This window comes from Trichosurus vulpecula, chromosome 8 (assembly GCF_011100635.1).
Source record: "Trichosurus vulpecula isolate mTriVul1 chromosome 8, mTriVul1.pri, whole genome shotgun sequence".
NCBI classification, from domain to species: Eukaryota; Metazoa; Chordata; class Mammalia; order Diprotodontia; family Phalangeridae; genus Trichosurus; species Trichosurus vulpecula.
Window position 1 is genome coordinate 147,849,084 of NC_050580.1, and position 18,048 is coordinate 147,867,131.

An 18,048-nucleotide genomic window follows, 5' to 3' on the forward strand; every position below is an offset into this window, starting at 1 on the left:
TTGTTGGGCTGGGAGGGGCATGGTGGGAAAAAAAAGTCCAGAGAGTCAGGAGCTGAGCCTGAAGAGAAATGAAGGAATGACCGTGGCTGGCCTGGGTCCTTCCTTAAAATGGAGGTGCCAGGAAGAACTGACCAGAAGAAGGAGACACAGGAACAGAGGGATCTCTGTGGTGAGAAGGCTGGTGGGGAATGGTGGAGAGAGAAGTCTGAGAGTCAGAAGTGGAGCCCAGAGTGGAATAAAGGAGTTTACATTCTACTGGGTAATTTGCTGCCAATCACTGCATCTGTATAGTTATCAGTCACTCATGTTCTGTCAAGGGGTGTATGATTATATTACTCTCTAGGTCACTGTTTCAGTTATGTTTCTCTTTGGTTATATTTCTCTTGCTTCTACTTTGTGCTCTGCCTATGGGCTCTGGTCAGTGGTAGGATTCAAATAAATTAACAACCGGTTCTCCATGGAACCAAGCCAAGGCTCTGCCACCACCAGGGCCACTGATGTGGCAGGTGCAGGCCCCGCCCCCTCTAACAACTGGTTCACTGAACTCAACCTAAAATTAGGTACGGGTTCTGCTAAACCAGTCCAAATCGGGTGAATCCCACCACTGGCTGTGGCCCTGGGGATGAGTGCCCTTCTCCAGATCATCTTTTAGCCCAGCTTCTTCAGGGGTTATTTCCCTAACAGAGAACTGGGTGAGTCTATCGCATTTATGCCAGGCCAGCTTTGCCTCTCCATCCCATCTCCAGCACTCCTTCGATGATCATTTACCCAAGATAGTTCACTAAATAGGTTTTTTTTCTTTTAATGTATCAGGGAGAGAACCAAAACAGAAGAAGGAAGTAAACAAAACAGTCAATGATCATTACAAATAGGGCGGTCACAGTAGCCAGGCACATTCTGACTGCCAGGAGCAGGGAGGGGTTTCCTGCTCAAATGCCAGACAGTGGTAGTTCATCAGTGCCTGCTCCTCTGTTCAGCCCTGGAGGAAAGAGAAGCTTTCTGAGGGGCACCTCACCTGAGCCAGGTTCAGTCTGTAGCATAGGGGGCTACCTTTTGTAGTTGCCAGTGTTTCTCATAGTCTCTTTGAGTACGAGTTCTGAGGAGGAAACAGTTTACCTCATATTTATCTCCCTCAAGATAGAGAACAAATCTGCTCTTCTCCAACTTTGTGCTCCTCTCTTCCATCTTCCTTCTCCTTCCTAGAACATTCCACAAAACGATCTCAATTTTAATCTCTCTCTCTCCAAACACACACACACACACACACACACACACAGAGCTTCTATACTTCTCCCCAAAACTATGCATTTTGGGAATCTGTACCAAAGAAAACAAGGGCTAAATAAATGTCAGCTATTAGTATTATTTATTAAAATATAAATAGGGCATATGTTTTTAAATAATGTCACTTGAGAAATCTCTTCTTTATTTATTGAAGTTGTACTTTTTATCTAAAGTGGGACCTCTTTAAATCAGTTGAAATAAGAAACCAACAAATTGCCTGCTGGTGTGGATAATGGGACCTCAACCCATCTGGTAAACTAACCGTGTTGAGGAAAGGTTTTTACCATATATAGTTACATTTAGAGGCACAGGATGTGATCCAATGCCTATCTAAACTCATATGACTACAAACCCTGTCATAAATGTAGTTCACATTTGTAAGTTTTAAGGTTTTCAAATAACACTGTGAGGTAGGTAGTATGAGTCATCTCCACTTAACAGATAAGGAAAATGATGCTTTAAGACACTAGATAGGGCAATTAGAGTGCTGGACTTTTTAAGTTCTGAGTTTAAATCTTGCCTGTTTTTTCCTGGCTATTTGATCATAGGCAAGTCATTTTCTCTCTCTCAGCCTCAGTTTCTCTATCTGCAAAATGAGGATAATATTAGTGCTTATTTTACCTTGTACAAAGTAAATGAGATAACATATATAAAGTGTTTTGTGAACTTTAAAACACTATATACATGCTAGTTATTATCATGAAGCGACTTGCCTACAATCACTGGGCTAACAAGTGTAACAAATAGGTTTTTGAACCCTGGCCTCTTGACCCCAGATTCAGTACACTTTCATCCATGCCATGCTCTCTCCCCAATGAAACTTCTACCATATTTAATTCAAGGAACCTTTTATTTCTTCTTGGTCCTAAAACATCATTAGATCTTTCTAAAATAATAGCTCTTTCAAAATCAAATACATATTTCAAGTACTCTCAAAACTATACTTTTCTTAAAAAATTCAGCAAATTTTCAATAATAAATAAAGCCCATCTGATTTTTCTTCTCTATTACTCACTGTCTCTTTTTCTTGCCTGTAGGCTTTAGCTAAACCAAAGTCAGAACAAAGGGAATCAGGAAGTAAAGAGCAGAGTCTTACAACAGTGTTTTATGGGCCTATAAAAAATATCCCTTCTACAGGAAACCACTGTAGATAAGAAACCTATGGTGTTATCCACAAATAAGCAGGTGATGTGCCTGAGCGGTGGTGTGTGATAAATCTAGCAATACAAATATATATCAGATGTATAATGTGTATATGTATATATACACATATATGTCCACATATACACACATATATGCACATATATACATAACAGACACAACTGGATGCCTCTTGAATAATTGCCAATGAGGATATAAAAATTTACATATTCATGTGCAAAAGGATTAACAGCCATTCTGGGTAATTTTTGGCCCAATGCCCATGTGAGAATGTGAAAATCTTGTAATTAGAATAAATTAAACAGCCCAGTTAATTGTATAAGATAGATGAAAAATTTTTTAAAACCTCATAACTCTTTGTTCCCCTGAACATATTTCTAAACCTTTGTTCATGTCATTATCCCCCTCAGAAATGTTCTATCCACTTCTTGTATCTATTCTTTTATTGATATCTTTTGCTTTTATATCACCTACATTTCCCAATGTGTCATTCATTCTCCCTTCTCAGAGTGCCCATATAGTAACACAAAAGAGAAAGAAAACAGTTTCATGCCCATAGTCTCCTCACTTCTGCAAAGGAGTTGGGGGAAAGGGGTGTTTTCTCCTGTTCCTTATTCGGAGCCAAGCTTGGCCAAATGAGATAATTTTTGGTAAGTGCTTAGCACAAAGTCTGGCACATAGTAGACACTTAATAAATCCTTGTCCTTTTCTCCCCTCCCTTCATTATAACTTTGAAGTATTTGGTTTGTATTTTTGATTGTTTTGTTCCTTGGGAGCAGGGGTTGTTTCCTAAATTATATTTGTATCTCCAGTACTTGACACATAATACAGTTATCCTTTCCATATTTCAGGGGTTAGGGGTGTGCCACTGTACCTCATGATCTGGAAAATCCTCATTAAAATGTTTGGCCCTCCCTTCTTATCTGAGAAGTCTAACTTTTTTCTTTTTTTTTCTTTTATGGGGTGTTTACAGGACCACAGTATCTTATTTTAAAATTTGGGTTAAGTATTTCGTCATAAGTTCTGTGTCATCTGCTGGCCTTCACATGTCATCTGTGGCTTCCACAAAATTCCCCAAAATTCTGACTTAATTTCTTTTGCCAACTCCTGACATATCAGAACTTCAATGGGGAAATGGGGAAAGTCACGATGTGGAAGGGATAACTGTAGAAGCTAACTGATACCTGCTGATTGACTGTTATAATTGTCCTTTCCATTTACATTATTTGAGCTATTATGTATACTGTTTTTCTGCTTCTGCTTACTTCACTTTGCATCAATTCACAAGTCTTCTCGTGCATCTCTGTATTCAAGTCCATTGTGCCCTAAGGTATTTGTACAAAAGGAAGGTGGAGTCTCAGAACCTGATAGAGATTCTAAGAACTAGAAATTAAGAGGAAGGAACAGGATCATACAGAGCTGAGCCAGGAGCTCTGAAGAACCAGTAGCCCTGGGGCAACCAATAAAAAAAGAAAATGAAGGTAGGACTGAGCTATGCAGAGAAAGGAGATACCAAGGAGGATTCATTAGCTCAATAAGTATATGGAAGCAGAAGACTTGGGGTGATCCTACCAACCAATGCAGAGACTGGGGGAAATATTTGAAAAAAAAAAAAAGGTCTGCTCTTTCCTCAACTTTCCCTCCTGGTGTCTATCAATAAATACGTGTGTATGTGAATGTGTAAACAAAAACACTCTAATACAATTTATCAAAAGATATAAAAAGAAAAGATATCAGTAATTTGAATTTCACCTCAACCATAAAGAGGCCTGAAGTTAACTAGAGATAGAAATAAATGTCAGTTTAGGCAGAGAACCTATCTTCTGCCTAACAGTTGGGAATTTTCCTAACTAAGGGCTCAGGGTGATTGTGGTTGAACTTACAACTTTTCACCTAAAACTACTTAAAGCTTCAGGGGAGACAACCATGTGGACCTTAGGGGCCATTATGTTCTCTGTAGGCTTAAAACAAGCTAATTATTATCATAGGGGAATATACATATAAAATACATACAATGTAAATGGAAGTTAATGTCAGAAGGCACTAGCAAGGGAGGTGGGGGCAGGTGAGCAAGAAAGTCCTCTTACAGAAGGTAGGAAGGAGGCCAGAGAAGCAAGAACGGGGAAGGGTGGAGGCAGGGGATTCCAGGCTTGAGAGACAGCCAGTGTAAAAGAACTAAGGAGGTTGAGTGTCATGTAGGGCCAATAGTAAGTAGGCCAATGTAGCTGAATGATAAGGAATGTGAAGAGGAATCACATGTAAGAAGACTGTAAAGGTAGGATGGGGCCAGGTTTTGAAGAGCTTTAAATGGCAATAGGGATTGTGGTAGAAAGAGTTTTGATGTAGGAAGGCCAATCAAACACCCCCTTCCAGTCCAGGATCCTGTTACCACTAGAAGCCTGAAAGTCCACACTGTGGGAGGGCACAATAGCCCTCCTTGAACTCAATCACAAAGGTCACTATAACCCCAACTTCTTTTAGGAGCCATTGATAAATGGGTCCAAACCCTTTTGGAATCCAGAAACTGTTGTTGTCTTTGTATTTTTGTATCCCTAGGTCTAGCAGAGTATCTTGCACATAGTAAATGCATTATGTTTGCTGAATTTTTTTTGACATTTCTCACCTCTACCAACTCTTATGGGTAATTGGTTCCATAAGTTTCTTCTGGGGGTGGGGGTGGGAGTGTGAATTACTTCCTTTTGTGGAACTCACAAGTTTCAACAGGTTTCTCTGGGTGAATGCTAAACAAGCCTGGGTTCACTTTAGCCTGACCATTCACAGGACCATAGGAGGTTATGAAGTCCAGAGATGTCAAACCCATACAACACTCCTGAATAGTACCTGAGCCAGATTAAAATGTGATTGGGAAGTATTTAACAAAATAAATAAAAATACAATAAAATATAGATAATATTACATTTTAAAACTAAGTCAATCTGCAGCCCAGAGGGATCCTTATATGGGGGTTAGTGGCCCCCACTTCTATTTGAGTTTAGCACCAAGGATCTAGTCCAACCCCTTTATTCTAGAGATGACAAAACTGAGGTCTCCAAGAGATTAAAGGACTTTTCCACAGTCACACAAGGAAATAGGTAACAGAGCTGAGCTTTGAAATTACATTCTTTGGACTCAAAATCCAGCAGTCTTTCCCCTGTACCCCACTGCCTAGATGTTTCGGTCCTGACCTTTCTTAGCCTCTTAGCCTTTCTGGACTCAGGAATCTCAGTCTTTTTAGACTGTTCTCATTTAAAGCTTTACTGTCTCCCCAAAGGAGCAAGCAAACAAAAAATTGAGACACTTACTGTAAAGCCCAAACTAATGTGCCCTTGTCTCTGCTTTCAGGTGACAACAACCTGTTCTGGGATGAAGATGAGGAAATTAACACCGGTAAGGAAGTATAGCTTTTTCATTTCCTTCCTTTCCCCCTACCAATAGCTATTTCCCAGAGAACAAAAGATGGCCAAAGGGCAAGAGAAAGACAAAGGAAGGTGAAATGTATCATGTTATTATTTTAAAAGTTTTAGTCTGGGTCAATGAAAAATACAGCATGAAACCTGAGGGAGAGGAGTGTGGTCTATTTAAAAGATAAAATAGTTAAAACAGAGTTGCGGATTAAGAAGTCAGGTTTCTCAGGGTTGAGAAATGAGGACTGAGGAATTGGAGGCAAAGAAGAATTAACTTTGAATGTGGCCTCACAATATAGTGATGGACTTGGAGCCAGAAGATCTGGGTTCAAGTTCTCCTGTTACTAACTCACAGATAAACTTTGCGCAAGTCATACTCCCTTCCTCTAGAAAACAATTGCCTTCTGATGAGGTTGTACAGGAAAAGTAGAAAAGGAAAAGGGCTTATGAATAAGGAAATTCTGGATTTTGGGGGAATAAGAAGACCAGAAATTGAGTTGAAAGAAGGGAAAATTAGTATTACCCCAGGAATAACTAATGAAGAAGAAAGCTTTGAGCTAGAAAAGGAGGAGGAGGAACATCTCAAGGTGTTATGGTCTACTGTGTGATACAGCATGTTCACAGATCATTCAAAGGATAGAAGAGCCAATTATTTATAAACAATTATATATATTTTCACTGAAGAAAAACAGACTACACAAACTGCCTAGTTTTGTAAAATAATTTAAATATTATTTTGGTGAAAGATTCTTCTTCTAGTTTAGTATCAAAAGAATCCATAATTAACCTGTTGAATTAGAAGTGGTTCACTGCCCAAGGACTTCAAATATGTTTTGTTCTGTATCAATAATAAAATAGGCAGGTCTTCATAATTACACAACTGATCCGATGAGCTAAAAAAGCTAATGAAACCCTAGGCTGCATGGAAGAGCCATATTGTCAGCATTGGGGAGGTGATAATCTGGTTGTATTCTTCTCTGGTCAGACCACACCTGGGTCTTGAGCTCAGTTCTAGGTACCACATTTTAGGAAGAAGTTTGATAAGCTGGGTAGCATCCTAAAGGAGGGCAATGAGGCTGACACAGGGTCACAATTTCATGTCAAATGAGTATTGGCTGAAGGAACTAGGAATGCTTTGTCTAGGAAAAAAAAGTCTTAGGAAGAGGCATGTGTTCAGGTTTTGCAAAGTGCAGTTTGACTTGTTCTGTTGGGCAGAAGTTGGAGCAGTGGGTGGAAGGTACAAAGAGGTAAACTTAGGCTTGATGGAAAGAAAATGCCTTAATTAGAATCCAAAGTGGAATGGGCTGCCTGGGGAGTTTTGGGGGTTCCATTTACCAGAGGTTTTCAAGCAAGAACTGGATGAACACTTGTCTTCTCTGGCATATTAGAGATTCTTGTCTAGATAGCGGTTAGATAAGATGGGATCTAAGGTCTCTTTCAACTCTGAGCTTCTGTGGCTCAGAATTCCATCTTTTGTCATTATCTGTAATAACTACCTCTATCTTTTGATCCCCAGGTAGTTGTATTGATGATTTCTAAAGTCCCTCTCTGCTCTAAAGGTCATAGTATCCGCAGCTGAAAAGAATCTTGTAGATCAAATCCAATTCAGTTGCTTCAGGTAGCCATTGAAATGAAGCTATCAGCATGCAAATTACAAAAACAACTTGGACAATGGAACTGGGAGGGACCTTAGATATCATTTAATTTCACCTCCTCCCTTCATGTTATAGAGAAGGAAATGAAACTCAGAGAAATGGGGCCATAATAGGCTATTCATTAACATGGGTTGCAAAAAGACCTTTGCAAAATAATGCTTCATTAGCCTAATTAGAGTCATTGTAATATGTGCCTTGAAAATACTACAATTTCACTTCTTTAAAGACACACTTTATCATTCCTTGCTAATTTAGACCAAACACTCCCACAATGCTTCTAAATCTGGCAGGTTTGCTTAATTGCAATCTGAGAATTGGTAAACAGCAGTATCAATAGAGCTACTCCCTCAGGAAGCCAGAACCAGCTATTCTGACCCAACCCCTTGAAAGACCAAAGAGTAATCAAGTTTATGCCACCTTCTACTGATTATGCTTTCTTTCCTCCCACAGGACTCATTGTGGGAATCATCATAGGATGTGTGTCAATAATTGTTTTGCTTGTGACACTGACTGTGGTCTTCTTGAAGAAGAAGGAGAAAAAGTAAGGAAAGTGCCATTCCACAGAGCATTGGGCGGTGGGGTGGGACTTGACTACAAAAAAGAAGAGGGGAAGAAAGCATTCTAGGTGTGCTCAGTGCCTGGAGAAAAAAGTGTCGTGGTATTTGTCATTTCAGTTGAAGAAATGAAAAACAAAATGAATTGTCCAAAGGCATAAACTTTTAAAACAATTCTATATAAAAATGGTAAGATGATTTCAGTCCATTCTGAAAACATGATATCCTACCTCGCCCCTAAACTTCCAATGTCCCAAATCAACCTTTGATACCTATGTTGTAAAATCCAATGCCATTTTATTCAACGAGGGATGTCACATGAATTGTATGACTCTTAAGGTGTATCTTCTTGATTGTTACAGGATGGAGGTGAGATAGGACTGATAGCTAAAATGTCCTCCCCTTCCTTTTCTCTACTCATGTCTTTCTTTCCCCTCTCTCTTTCCTTTTCATTCTCATTGATACCATTCCAGATCAGGCCCTTATCATCTCTGGCCTAGACTACAGTAACAGCTTCCTAAGTAGCCTCCCCACCTCCATTCTTCTCCCTCTCTAATATAACCTTCACATCAGTGCCAAAATAGTCCTTCCAATGAATAGATTTGACCATGTCACTCCATTGTTCAAAAAACTTCAATGGGTCCTTATTAACTACTGGATAAGATACAAACTCCCTAGACTGGAATTTAAGGTCTTACACACACACACACACACACACACACACACACACACACATTAGCTGTTTCCTCATTTTCTCTTGCATTCCCTCATCTCCATGTCCCCATGCATTTGCCTAGGACTAGGTTATCCCTCTCACTCTCTGCATATTGAAATTCTCTGCTTTGAATGTCCACTCATGTGCTCTCTCTTACATGAAGCCTTCCCTGATCTCTCCAGTTAAAAGTCATCCCCCATTCCTCAAATTTTCTCCAGATGCATTGACTGGGTCAAATGAAATAATATTTGTAAAGCAGTTAGCCCAGTGCGGGCACATGTAGGGCTTTAACAAATGTTTTCTTTCCGCCCCCCCTTCACTTCTGTATCTCTCTTTTGCTACTATTGTTATACCTTGTATCATACTTATTTGTAAGTCTGTGACTTTTTTTCTATTAGACTGTAAACTCCTTGAGAGAAGGAACTGTATCATTTTTTTTTGTATCCTCAGTTCCTAACACAGAGCCTCTGACTGGACCCAGAAACAAAGGGATTTTGAAAGGATAAGAACTTGGAGCTCTATCCACATGCCTGTGAATCACCATTAATTATGGAAGTAATGGGGGTGGGGCAGTAACTAGGGGACAAACACTCAAGGGGGTGTATCTGCTTTTCAATGCCAAGCAGCCTGGGGCTGAATCCAAGATCATAAGAGTCTTAGTTATACCTATTCATTTTCTCTAGCAATCAATTTGGAAATCTTGTTCCCAAGGTAAGATTGCTGAGTGCTACCACCTCTACATTCTGTGTCTTCCAGGCACTGGGATCCAAAACCCTGGAAGCTTCTAAGAAGCAGGAGGGGAGCCAGCATGACCCTTGTCCTGATTTCCAGGCTAGATCTCAATTAGTCTGAGATTCTGGGAGTAGAGAAAGACAATGGCTTTCTGTGCTCCAAATTTACTGCACACTTTACAGGTCACTAAGCTATTTGCTGTAGTCTAATTTTGCCTCTGATTGTCCCCCATTATCTTGCCTAAAGGTTCTAGTGCCTCTTACACCACTTCTAGCCAAGTAATTAAACTTGAGCCTCAATTTACTTACCTGGAAAATGGGGATAATTTTACCTATTCTGCTTATCTCACATACTTCTTGTAAGGATCAAATGTTATATTGTATGTGAAAACCCAGTACTGCTATGTACATGTAAACATTATTATTATGTTTGACTCTTTTTTAAAAAGCCTATATAGCTGCTTGAAAATATGTAGTAAATAAAGCTCATTATGATTATCTAGCTATCATCTTGAGAAGGTAGGGAATCAATTTAAACCTGCATCTGATAATAGTTTCACTTTCTTTTCTGCATTGGCTAGTGCCAGGTTACACCTTCATCTGGCTGAAGCCCTTTCATTTTCTCATATGTGGAATATCTTCTGTATGTATCTTTTCCTCTTATCTGTCAAAAAAATTAGCCTTAGTTTTGAGATAATAATGCTCACAAAGATCTGTAAAAAGCCAACACTTTGCCTTTAATATGTGGTAATGCAGAGTTAGCAAATACAAACATGCTTTTTCATGTTAAAATTGAACCTTCTTTTTTGAAATGAAAATATTTTCCAAATAAGCACCTTGAGAACAAGGGCTTAGCACAATGCCTGATGCAGTAAGAAAATGTTTAATTAATGCTAGTGGACTGACTGATTAGGAAGAGACTAGATGGAAAACACTAACTGAGAAGGCTGTGGGAAACTGACAAACTATGCTTGATCCATCCATTAACACTCGGAGCCCAAAGCCTCATAGGCTTTGCACCAGATAAAGACATCTTGGGAATTGGAGTACTCCCTCTCCCTGTCTCAAAGTACAGAGACTGCCATCCCCATGCCTTGAAAAGGCTCTGCTGGATGTTACCCCAGTCAGGTTTAAGGGACAAAGGCTGGGCCCTAGTAAATAGTAAGACAATGCTATTGCAAACCTAAAGAGGTGATGGGGAGATTCACATAACAAATGGTTGCCTTTGGTCTGTACCTGTTTCCGTTTTTTATGGAATCTTTCAGGATATAGTCCCAGATGGTAGGATGATAGTAACTAAGGATAGGTGGGGCTAAGAGTAGCTGCATTAAAAAGCACAGGCTTCAAACCTGAACCTTATTTCTCTGAAGACCACCTACCTAACAAAACTCAGCCATCTAAAACACAAGGGAAAAGTAAGAAGTAAGAAAAAAAAGTTTTAAGAGGTCCCTTAAGCAGCCAAAATAGATATAATAGATATATATGTATGTATGTATATATATATATATATATATGATATATAATGCTCTAGATAGGAGAGCAGTAAGCTTACTCAGAACTTATTTATTCTTATTTTAAACACAAGTCTAATGAGCCCCCAGCAGATAAGCAGCAGCTTTATCAAAGTCTTATATAAGGTAGATGCTCTATAAAAATTTATAGAATCAATTGAAGCAGTAAATTAGAAAGCCATTGGGGGTAGGGGATAGCTGGCAGTGTGTCCGCAAAAGACTGAATCTCCATTTTAAAAAGGATGCAAGAACTCAGAAAGGCATCTGGGACTATGATGTAGGGGCAAACAGCCCTATATAAGGCAACGACTCCAGAGAACATCACAGTACATGATGAGTATCCATAATGATGGCACTGAATCATGAAGGTTAAATTATATTCAACGCAGTCTATTTAAGAAGGCAAAGAAGTGTGTCCTATACGTAAGAAACCTTTGTTGCCACAATGAATAAATTTTTTAAAAGATGTTGGCACTTGAAGACAAAAGCTTTGCCTCTAGAACATTCATTGATGTGGAATCTTTCTTTACCTGAAGATGCTAGAGTGAAGAAGTGTCCAATCTCAAAGGTCTAGGAAAATGTGACTGATAGCATGGGATAAAGAGAAATGCACTGGATTTAGTTTCAGGAAAAATCTGGGTTTGAAGCTCATTTCTAAATCCACATTCACAGTACAACCATAGACAAGTCACTAAATAGCTTGTAATCTGTTGCCTTATCTACAAATGGGGACAATGGTAACTGTAGCAGCTAACTCAAAGGGTTATTGTGAAGACCAATGAGATACAATATGTATAATGCTTTGCAGGTGTTAATGCTCTGTATTTATTATTGTATATGTTAGTTGAAAGATGCACTGGACGGAATATGGGATCTGGAGGAAAGGCTAGTAAATGGTTAAAAACCAGCTCTCTGAAGAGACAGGACACACCTATAAACTTAATCTGCAGCACTAGTATTTCCTCTGTCACTTTCTTAAGTCTAGATAATTAATAAAACAGTAAATCTAGCCCAGAGTTGCAGAATTTGCTGTTTTTTTCCAAGTGTAAATGCTCACATTGATAATTTAACAACGGGTTCTCACCAGCCAGTGAAAGCTGGCTCCACCACAGCATCGACCTAGACTCAGGAAGAACTGGGTTCGAATTCAGCCTCAGACATTTGCTGCTGTGTGACCCTGGGCACATCATTTAACCTCTTTGTGCCTCCATTTCCTCATCTGTAAAGTAGGGATAATAACAGCAACTACCTACCAGGGCCATTGTGAGGACAAGATGAGATGATGTGTATAAAGTGCTTTAAAGCCTATATAAATGCCAGATATTATTATACATACATACAATATTATTACATGTTTTAATACATGTATTATTACTGTTGCACTATCTGAAGTGTTGGTGAGCTTTGAACCTCAGAAAAAAGGATTCAAATAAATCCCCTGAAGTAAAAGAATCAGAAATTCCTTGCTCTAATTCCTATTTGTTGACTTTTCTGTCATCTAATCTGAAGTCCTAACTGTTCTCATGCAATTTGTCCAGTCTTGAGGAATGTCAAGTCTCCTCTTTAGCATTAGTAAAGGAGATGTAGAGCTAAGCATGGAGAGAACATTGATGACAATTCAGTCTGAGGTGGTTCATTGTGCCCCTAGGTGACCTCCCCTATACTTGAAACAAAGAGACCAATAAATGGTAAGAAATAAGGAGATTAGTACTCTGATTAGATAACTATTGTGTAGAGTAGATTGGTGGGAATCGTCTAGAAAAAAATGATACTGTCTGCCTTCATTCGAACTACCTCATTAAGGATAAGAAAAGAGTCAATAAAAACCTTTCACCATCAGTAGCAAAGTCAACTGCTGAGATGTGTGAAAGCAAAAGCATATGATTTGAATAAGTTACTCCCTGCTTGGAGTTCATATATTTTCATAAATTTAACCAAAACTCCATTAGAAATGAAAGGAAGCAAATAATAGAGAATTGAACATAGCAGTTATGAGATTCAAACTCTGATGCTTTATTCATGCAAACATCCTCAGGAGGCAACTTTTTGTTAAACTCAGCCTTGCTTTATTGCTCCATTTGCTTTTTTCCACAAAATGCTTTTTTTGAAAGAGAAAGGAAGAGGAGGGGTTGAAAGAGAATAAGAGAGAGATGGAGATGGCGGCAGGGAGAAAGATTAAAAGAGAAAGAACAAGACAGGGAGAAAGGGAGGGAGGGAAAAAGGAAGGGAGGGAGGGAGGGGGACAGAGAGAGAGAGAGAAAGAGAGACAAAGTTCCTCTCCTGCATTTTAACAATATTCCCTCTTATGTGTGGAACAGGAGCACTGGCTCTGGAATCATGTTTCCTGGGTTCAAATCCACATCCAAAACTTACTATCTGTGTAGTCTTGGGCAAATCACTTTACCCTATTGGGCAGCATTTTCCTTCTCTGTAAAATGAGAGTGGTTGGACTAGATGATCTCTGAAATTTCCTCTCTATTCCAGATCTATGGTCCTATCTATGAACTTTTGACTCCTCCTGAAGAAGGAGTCATCTTACTTTCTGTTAGTTATTGACCCTGGGGATATTTATGTAAATGACCAATATGATAGAGATCTGAGCGTTTTAAAAAGGTACTTCTGGCTAAAAATTAAAATATGATGGGGCTATCAATATCATTGATCAATGGGTTATCTTTTTTTTTCTTCAAGGGAGAAGAGGCACAGAAAAGAAAAAGAAACCCAACAATGGAATGTTGAATTGACCTGAAAAAAGAAGCAATTTGTATTCAGGCTAATCACATGTGAATATACAGTTCTTTCAGCTTTTTATAAGTGAGTGCCAAATTTTGCTACAGAGAACATTTTTGCATATTGTGTTTACTAAATCCTTGCTGATCACTCAAAATAACTGGACACAGCTAATATACATTATATGTTCTCTTTAAAACAATTTTTTTTCCTAGCTTTTCCTTTGAAATGTGCATTAGAGTTCAGTTTTCTTCAGTCTTTTATATGGTTTAGAAATGCTGGACTTGGAGTCAGATCTAGGTCCCGAAGTCCCAGCCCTACCACTTCAGTTCAAAACATTTATTTAAAAAGCATTTATTAAATACCTACATGCGCACAGGTCACTGGGTGGCCTAAGATGTACTAGGTGTTGAGGATACAAAGGCAAAAATGAAACAGGCTTGTACTCTCCTTGGGAGATACAAAATATCCACTGGTAGTTTTCAAACTTTCTCTTGTTCATAGCACAGAATCAATTAATCAACAAACATTTATTAAGCACCTACTGTGTGCCAGACACTGTGCTCAGTAGAGAAGCAACAAAAAGAGGCAAAAGACAGTCCTTATGCCCAAGAAACTTACAGTCTAATGAGGGAGACAACATGCAAATAAATACATACAAAGCAAGATATACATACACACACACACACATAAATGCATATATATATATGTATATATATATGTGTGTGTATATATATATATATACATACATATATATATATACATATATATATATATATACATATATATATATACATATATATATATGGAGAGAGAGAGAGAGAGAGAGAGAGAGAGAGAGAGAGAGAGGATAAATAGGAAATAACCAACAAAGGGAAGACAATCCCCTTAAGAGGGATTGTGGAAGGTTTCCTGTAGAAGGTGAAGTTTTAGAGTTTTAGTTGGGACTTAAAGGAAGCCAGGAAGGTATATAGTCAGGGCCCAGGGGGAAGAGCATTCCAGGCAAGAGGACAGCCAGAGAGAAATGCTCTGACCTGAGAGCTGGAGCCTTAAGAAATTATAGCACATGATTCTTCATATTTAACACAGTATAAGTACCATGCAATTCAAGGCCCACCCAGCTAGTTATGGTACACAACCTTTTGATGAGTACAAATGTTATACCAGAAGTGAGTGAGACACGCCACAGAGTAAAAGTTTTGAATGGAGAAGTTTATTAGCCGGCGGTCATTTGGGGAAAATTCCCAAAGCAAATGACAACGTTTAAAGGGAGAGGGTAGTTTATATAGACAATACAGGATTCAGTGCTTAATTATCTCTTGAAGTTTACATATGTTACTTTGCAGACTCAGCAAGCCTGTGTTATTTCACTTTTTATGACCATGATACGTTAGAGGAACCTCCTGAATAGATTGTAAATACAACATATCAGATAGTTGACAAAGTGTCAATTGGAATTAAAACCCAGAATCTCTGTGTCCAGTTTGCCATACATCCCACAACATGACTCATGAGATAAGAGCTAGGAACAGTCACATAATTCAAAAGAATATCTGGGGCTGAGGCTTTCATCCTTCAAGGCCATAGGCAGACTGAGGGATGCTCCAGCTGGCTTTGTTGAGACGAGAGATAGAGTTGTCTCTCAGCCCACTCAGTTAGACAAAGGAAGATCGTTAGGCTTTCCTGGTAATTAGCTTACACTCCTTGGAAATGTCTTAGGGGCCCAGGACACTGCCAAACGGCAGGACCTCAGTCTGTTTTTTTCTTATGCAGACTGGGGTTTGCAGTTAGGGGCTGGGGGCAGGGTTTTTCTAGCAATAGCTGGCTACTCAGGTATCACACTAATATACACAGATAAGTAAACACAAAGCATTTGAGTAGAGAAAGAACACTGGTAACTGTGAACCTTGAGGGAAGATAAGGGTTCTGACAGGCAGAACTGAGGAAGGAGGCCATTAAAGGTATGGGGGATAATACTTGAAAGTGGAAGAATTTGATGGAGGCAGCTAGGTGGCATAGTGGATAGAGAGCTGGGCCTGGAGTCAGGAAGACCTGAGTTCAAATGTGACCCCAAATATCTACTAGCCTGTGTGACCCTGGACAAGTAACTTAATCTCTGTCTGCCTCAGTTTTCTCAAAAGTAAAGTGAGGATAATTATAGCACCTATTCCCCAGGGTTGTTGTGAGGATCAAATGAGGTAATATTTGTAAAGCTCATTAGCACAGTATGTGGCACATAGTAGGGAGCCTGGAGAGGACATCCTCTGGGAGAACTACCCAGCCAACTTCTAAGGACATATGTGGCTCACTGCTAAAAAGGTTTGGTGATTTGCAATAATAAACCAATCCCTTTATTGGCCACTGAAAAGGAAAAACAACTGATTCAGATTTTTAAAAGGCCTATCGTCTGTGCATCCTCTGTTCTTCTTTCTCTTCCTGTTGGCATGTCTCTTCCTGGTGGCAGATATGGCAAACTACAGAAATGAGGCAGGCCTCCACATGTGCTAGCTTAGGGATGTTTGAGAATGGATTCCAGAGCCCCAGCTGTTGCTGCTGCTTTGAGTCTCTTTCCTGAGCATAGATGTCTGACTGGTGAGCCTAAGATGGACATTTTGGTCTTCCAGGCAATCTTATAGGTGTGTTGGTAAACAAAATGGGCTCTTAGCACTCAGTTCAACCAAGTGCCCTTGAAGAGTCTGGCCTTTGTTTCCTTGATTAGATTGAGAGTCCTTGGTGACCTCCTTGCCTCAGGGGAGGGTCTAGTTTACATATGAGTTTGAGTGACACGTTTGGGACATCAGAGGCTTTTAGACCACGTGGGTTTAAGTTGCTGCTAGGTCTTTAGTGGATGGCAGCTGTACTTCAAGAAGATGCCTTTGCCAGTACAGGAATACTTCATGGAAAAGATAACCTGCATGTTGTTTACATGTTTTCCCTGCCATTATAATGTATGTTCCTTGAGGGCCAGGACAGATTTTTGCCTTTCTTTGTATCCCAAGTGCTTAGCATTAAATGCTTAATGATAATAATAATAATAATAATAATGATAATATTACCTTTTTAATGGGTATGCTCTGGCCCCACTCTCTCAGGGCCAGGCTGCTATACCTCCCCATCAGGATTCTAGGGGACTCAAAGGGCTTGAAGTGTCTCCTTTCTATATAGTGGCTCAAATTCCCACAGGCTCTTTTCTCCATTTTTTGTAGCCACTAACTGACACCCAGTTCCATTTCAGTATTTAACATTGATTGGCTTCTACAAAGTGATATTTACTTCAAAGATATAGCAAGAATAAATGCATAAACATTTTCACCAACATTCTGGGGGCATAATACTCCCTGTAGCACCACAGTCTCTGAGGCAACAGGTATAAAATTTAGTTCAGTTTCTACATAGCATTGGTCCTAGTAAGTTCATGTCCAGAAGTGGTTGGTATGACTGCAAGATGAACCTGCATCTCAGCCACTCCTGACTTTGAATGCCAAAGGTCATTCCCAAAGATTACTCCTTGCTCCTCAAGGCACTGATGTTGGGTTGACTACAAACTTGAAGTCTGGAAGGACATACTCACATGGTTGTGGACTCAACTCCTTTTATTGCCAGGGTCACTCAAGGGCACTAAGGCAAAGATGCCACAGCTAAAACTAACAGGTCTTTTTAAACGGCTTTACAGACAACCAGAGAGCCTCCTCTTCAACACATGGTTAGCCAACTAGAAGCATTTACAAGATGCCTATAAATGTTCTAGTCTCTCCAAGGCCCTTCTTTTATATGTCATTAAAATTCTCAAGGGGACAATGAAGACATACATGGAACTTGTGTGTAAGGAGCAGCATGTTGCCTATGAGAATTTATGTATGACGTCGTTAAAAAGAAGAGAGATATGACCAAAAAAAGGGAGATGAGCTGAGTACTATGCTATTATAATGACCAACCTTTACTGCAGAAGGCAGATGAGGAATTGCATCTCCCTCCTTTCGTTGGAGACATGGGACTATGTATATGGAATGTTATCCCTGCTCTTGGGTATGATCAGTTTATAGGCCGCTTTTGCTTTTTTGTGGAATATATATATATTTTAAAATTGGCATTTTTCTTTCTTACTAGAGAAGGGTCACTGGGTGGGAGAAGGAACATAATCTGAAGGAAAAAAAACTATGATACACATAAAAAAACAGTTAAACATTTTTTAAAAATTTAAGTATGGGGGGGAGGAGTAAGGATGAAGGTCAGTCACATGGTGAGAGCCAGGGGTAACAGTCAGACAGTATGTCCAACACTGTTATCTATGGGAAAGTTGGGC

The 18,048-nt window shown here is 39.4% G+C and overlaps 1 protein-coding gene across 3 annotated transcripts in view; it reads left to right on the top strand.

Annotated features, from left to right (window-relative positions):
- The window catches only part of LOC118828787 (inter-alpha-trypsin inhibitor-like), an 89,149-nt gene that overhangs the window by 68,942 nt on the left and 2,159 nt on the right, over positions 1-18,048 (top strand). For 2 of the 3 annotated variants that reach the window (XR_005008970.1, XR_005008969.1), the window contains exons 4-6: positions 5,788-5,832; positions 7,955-8,045; positions 13,707-13,829. Coding sequence is in view for 1 of the 3 variants with exons in the window: in XM_036735650.1 (XP_036591545.1) it covers positions 5,788-5,832; positions 7,955-8,045; positions 13,707-13,764 (194 nt within the window). In the remaining 2 variants the exon portion in view is untranslated. Of the gene's footprint in view, positions 1-5,787; positions 5,833-7,954; positions 8,046-13,706; positions 13,948-18,048 lie in introns of those variants that run through there. The other variant, XM_036735650.1, reaches the window with a different exon arrangement.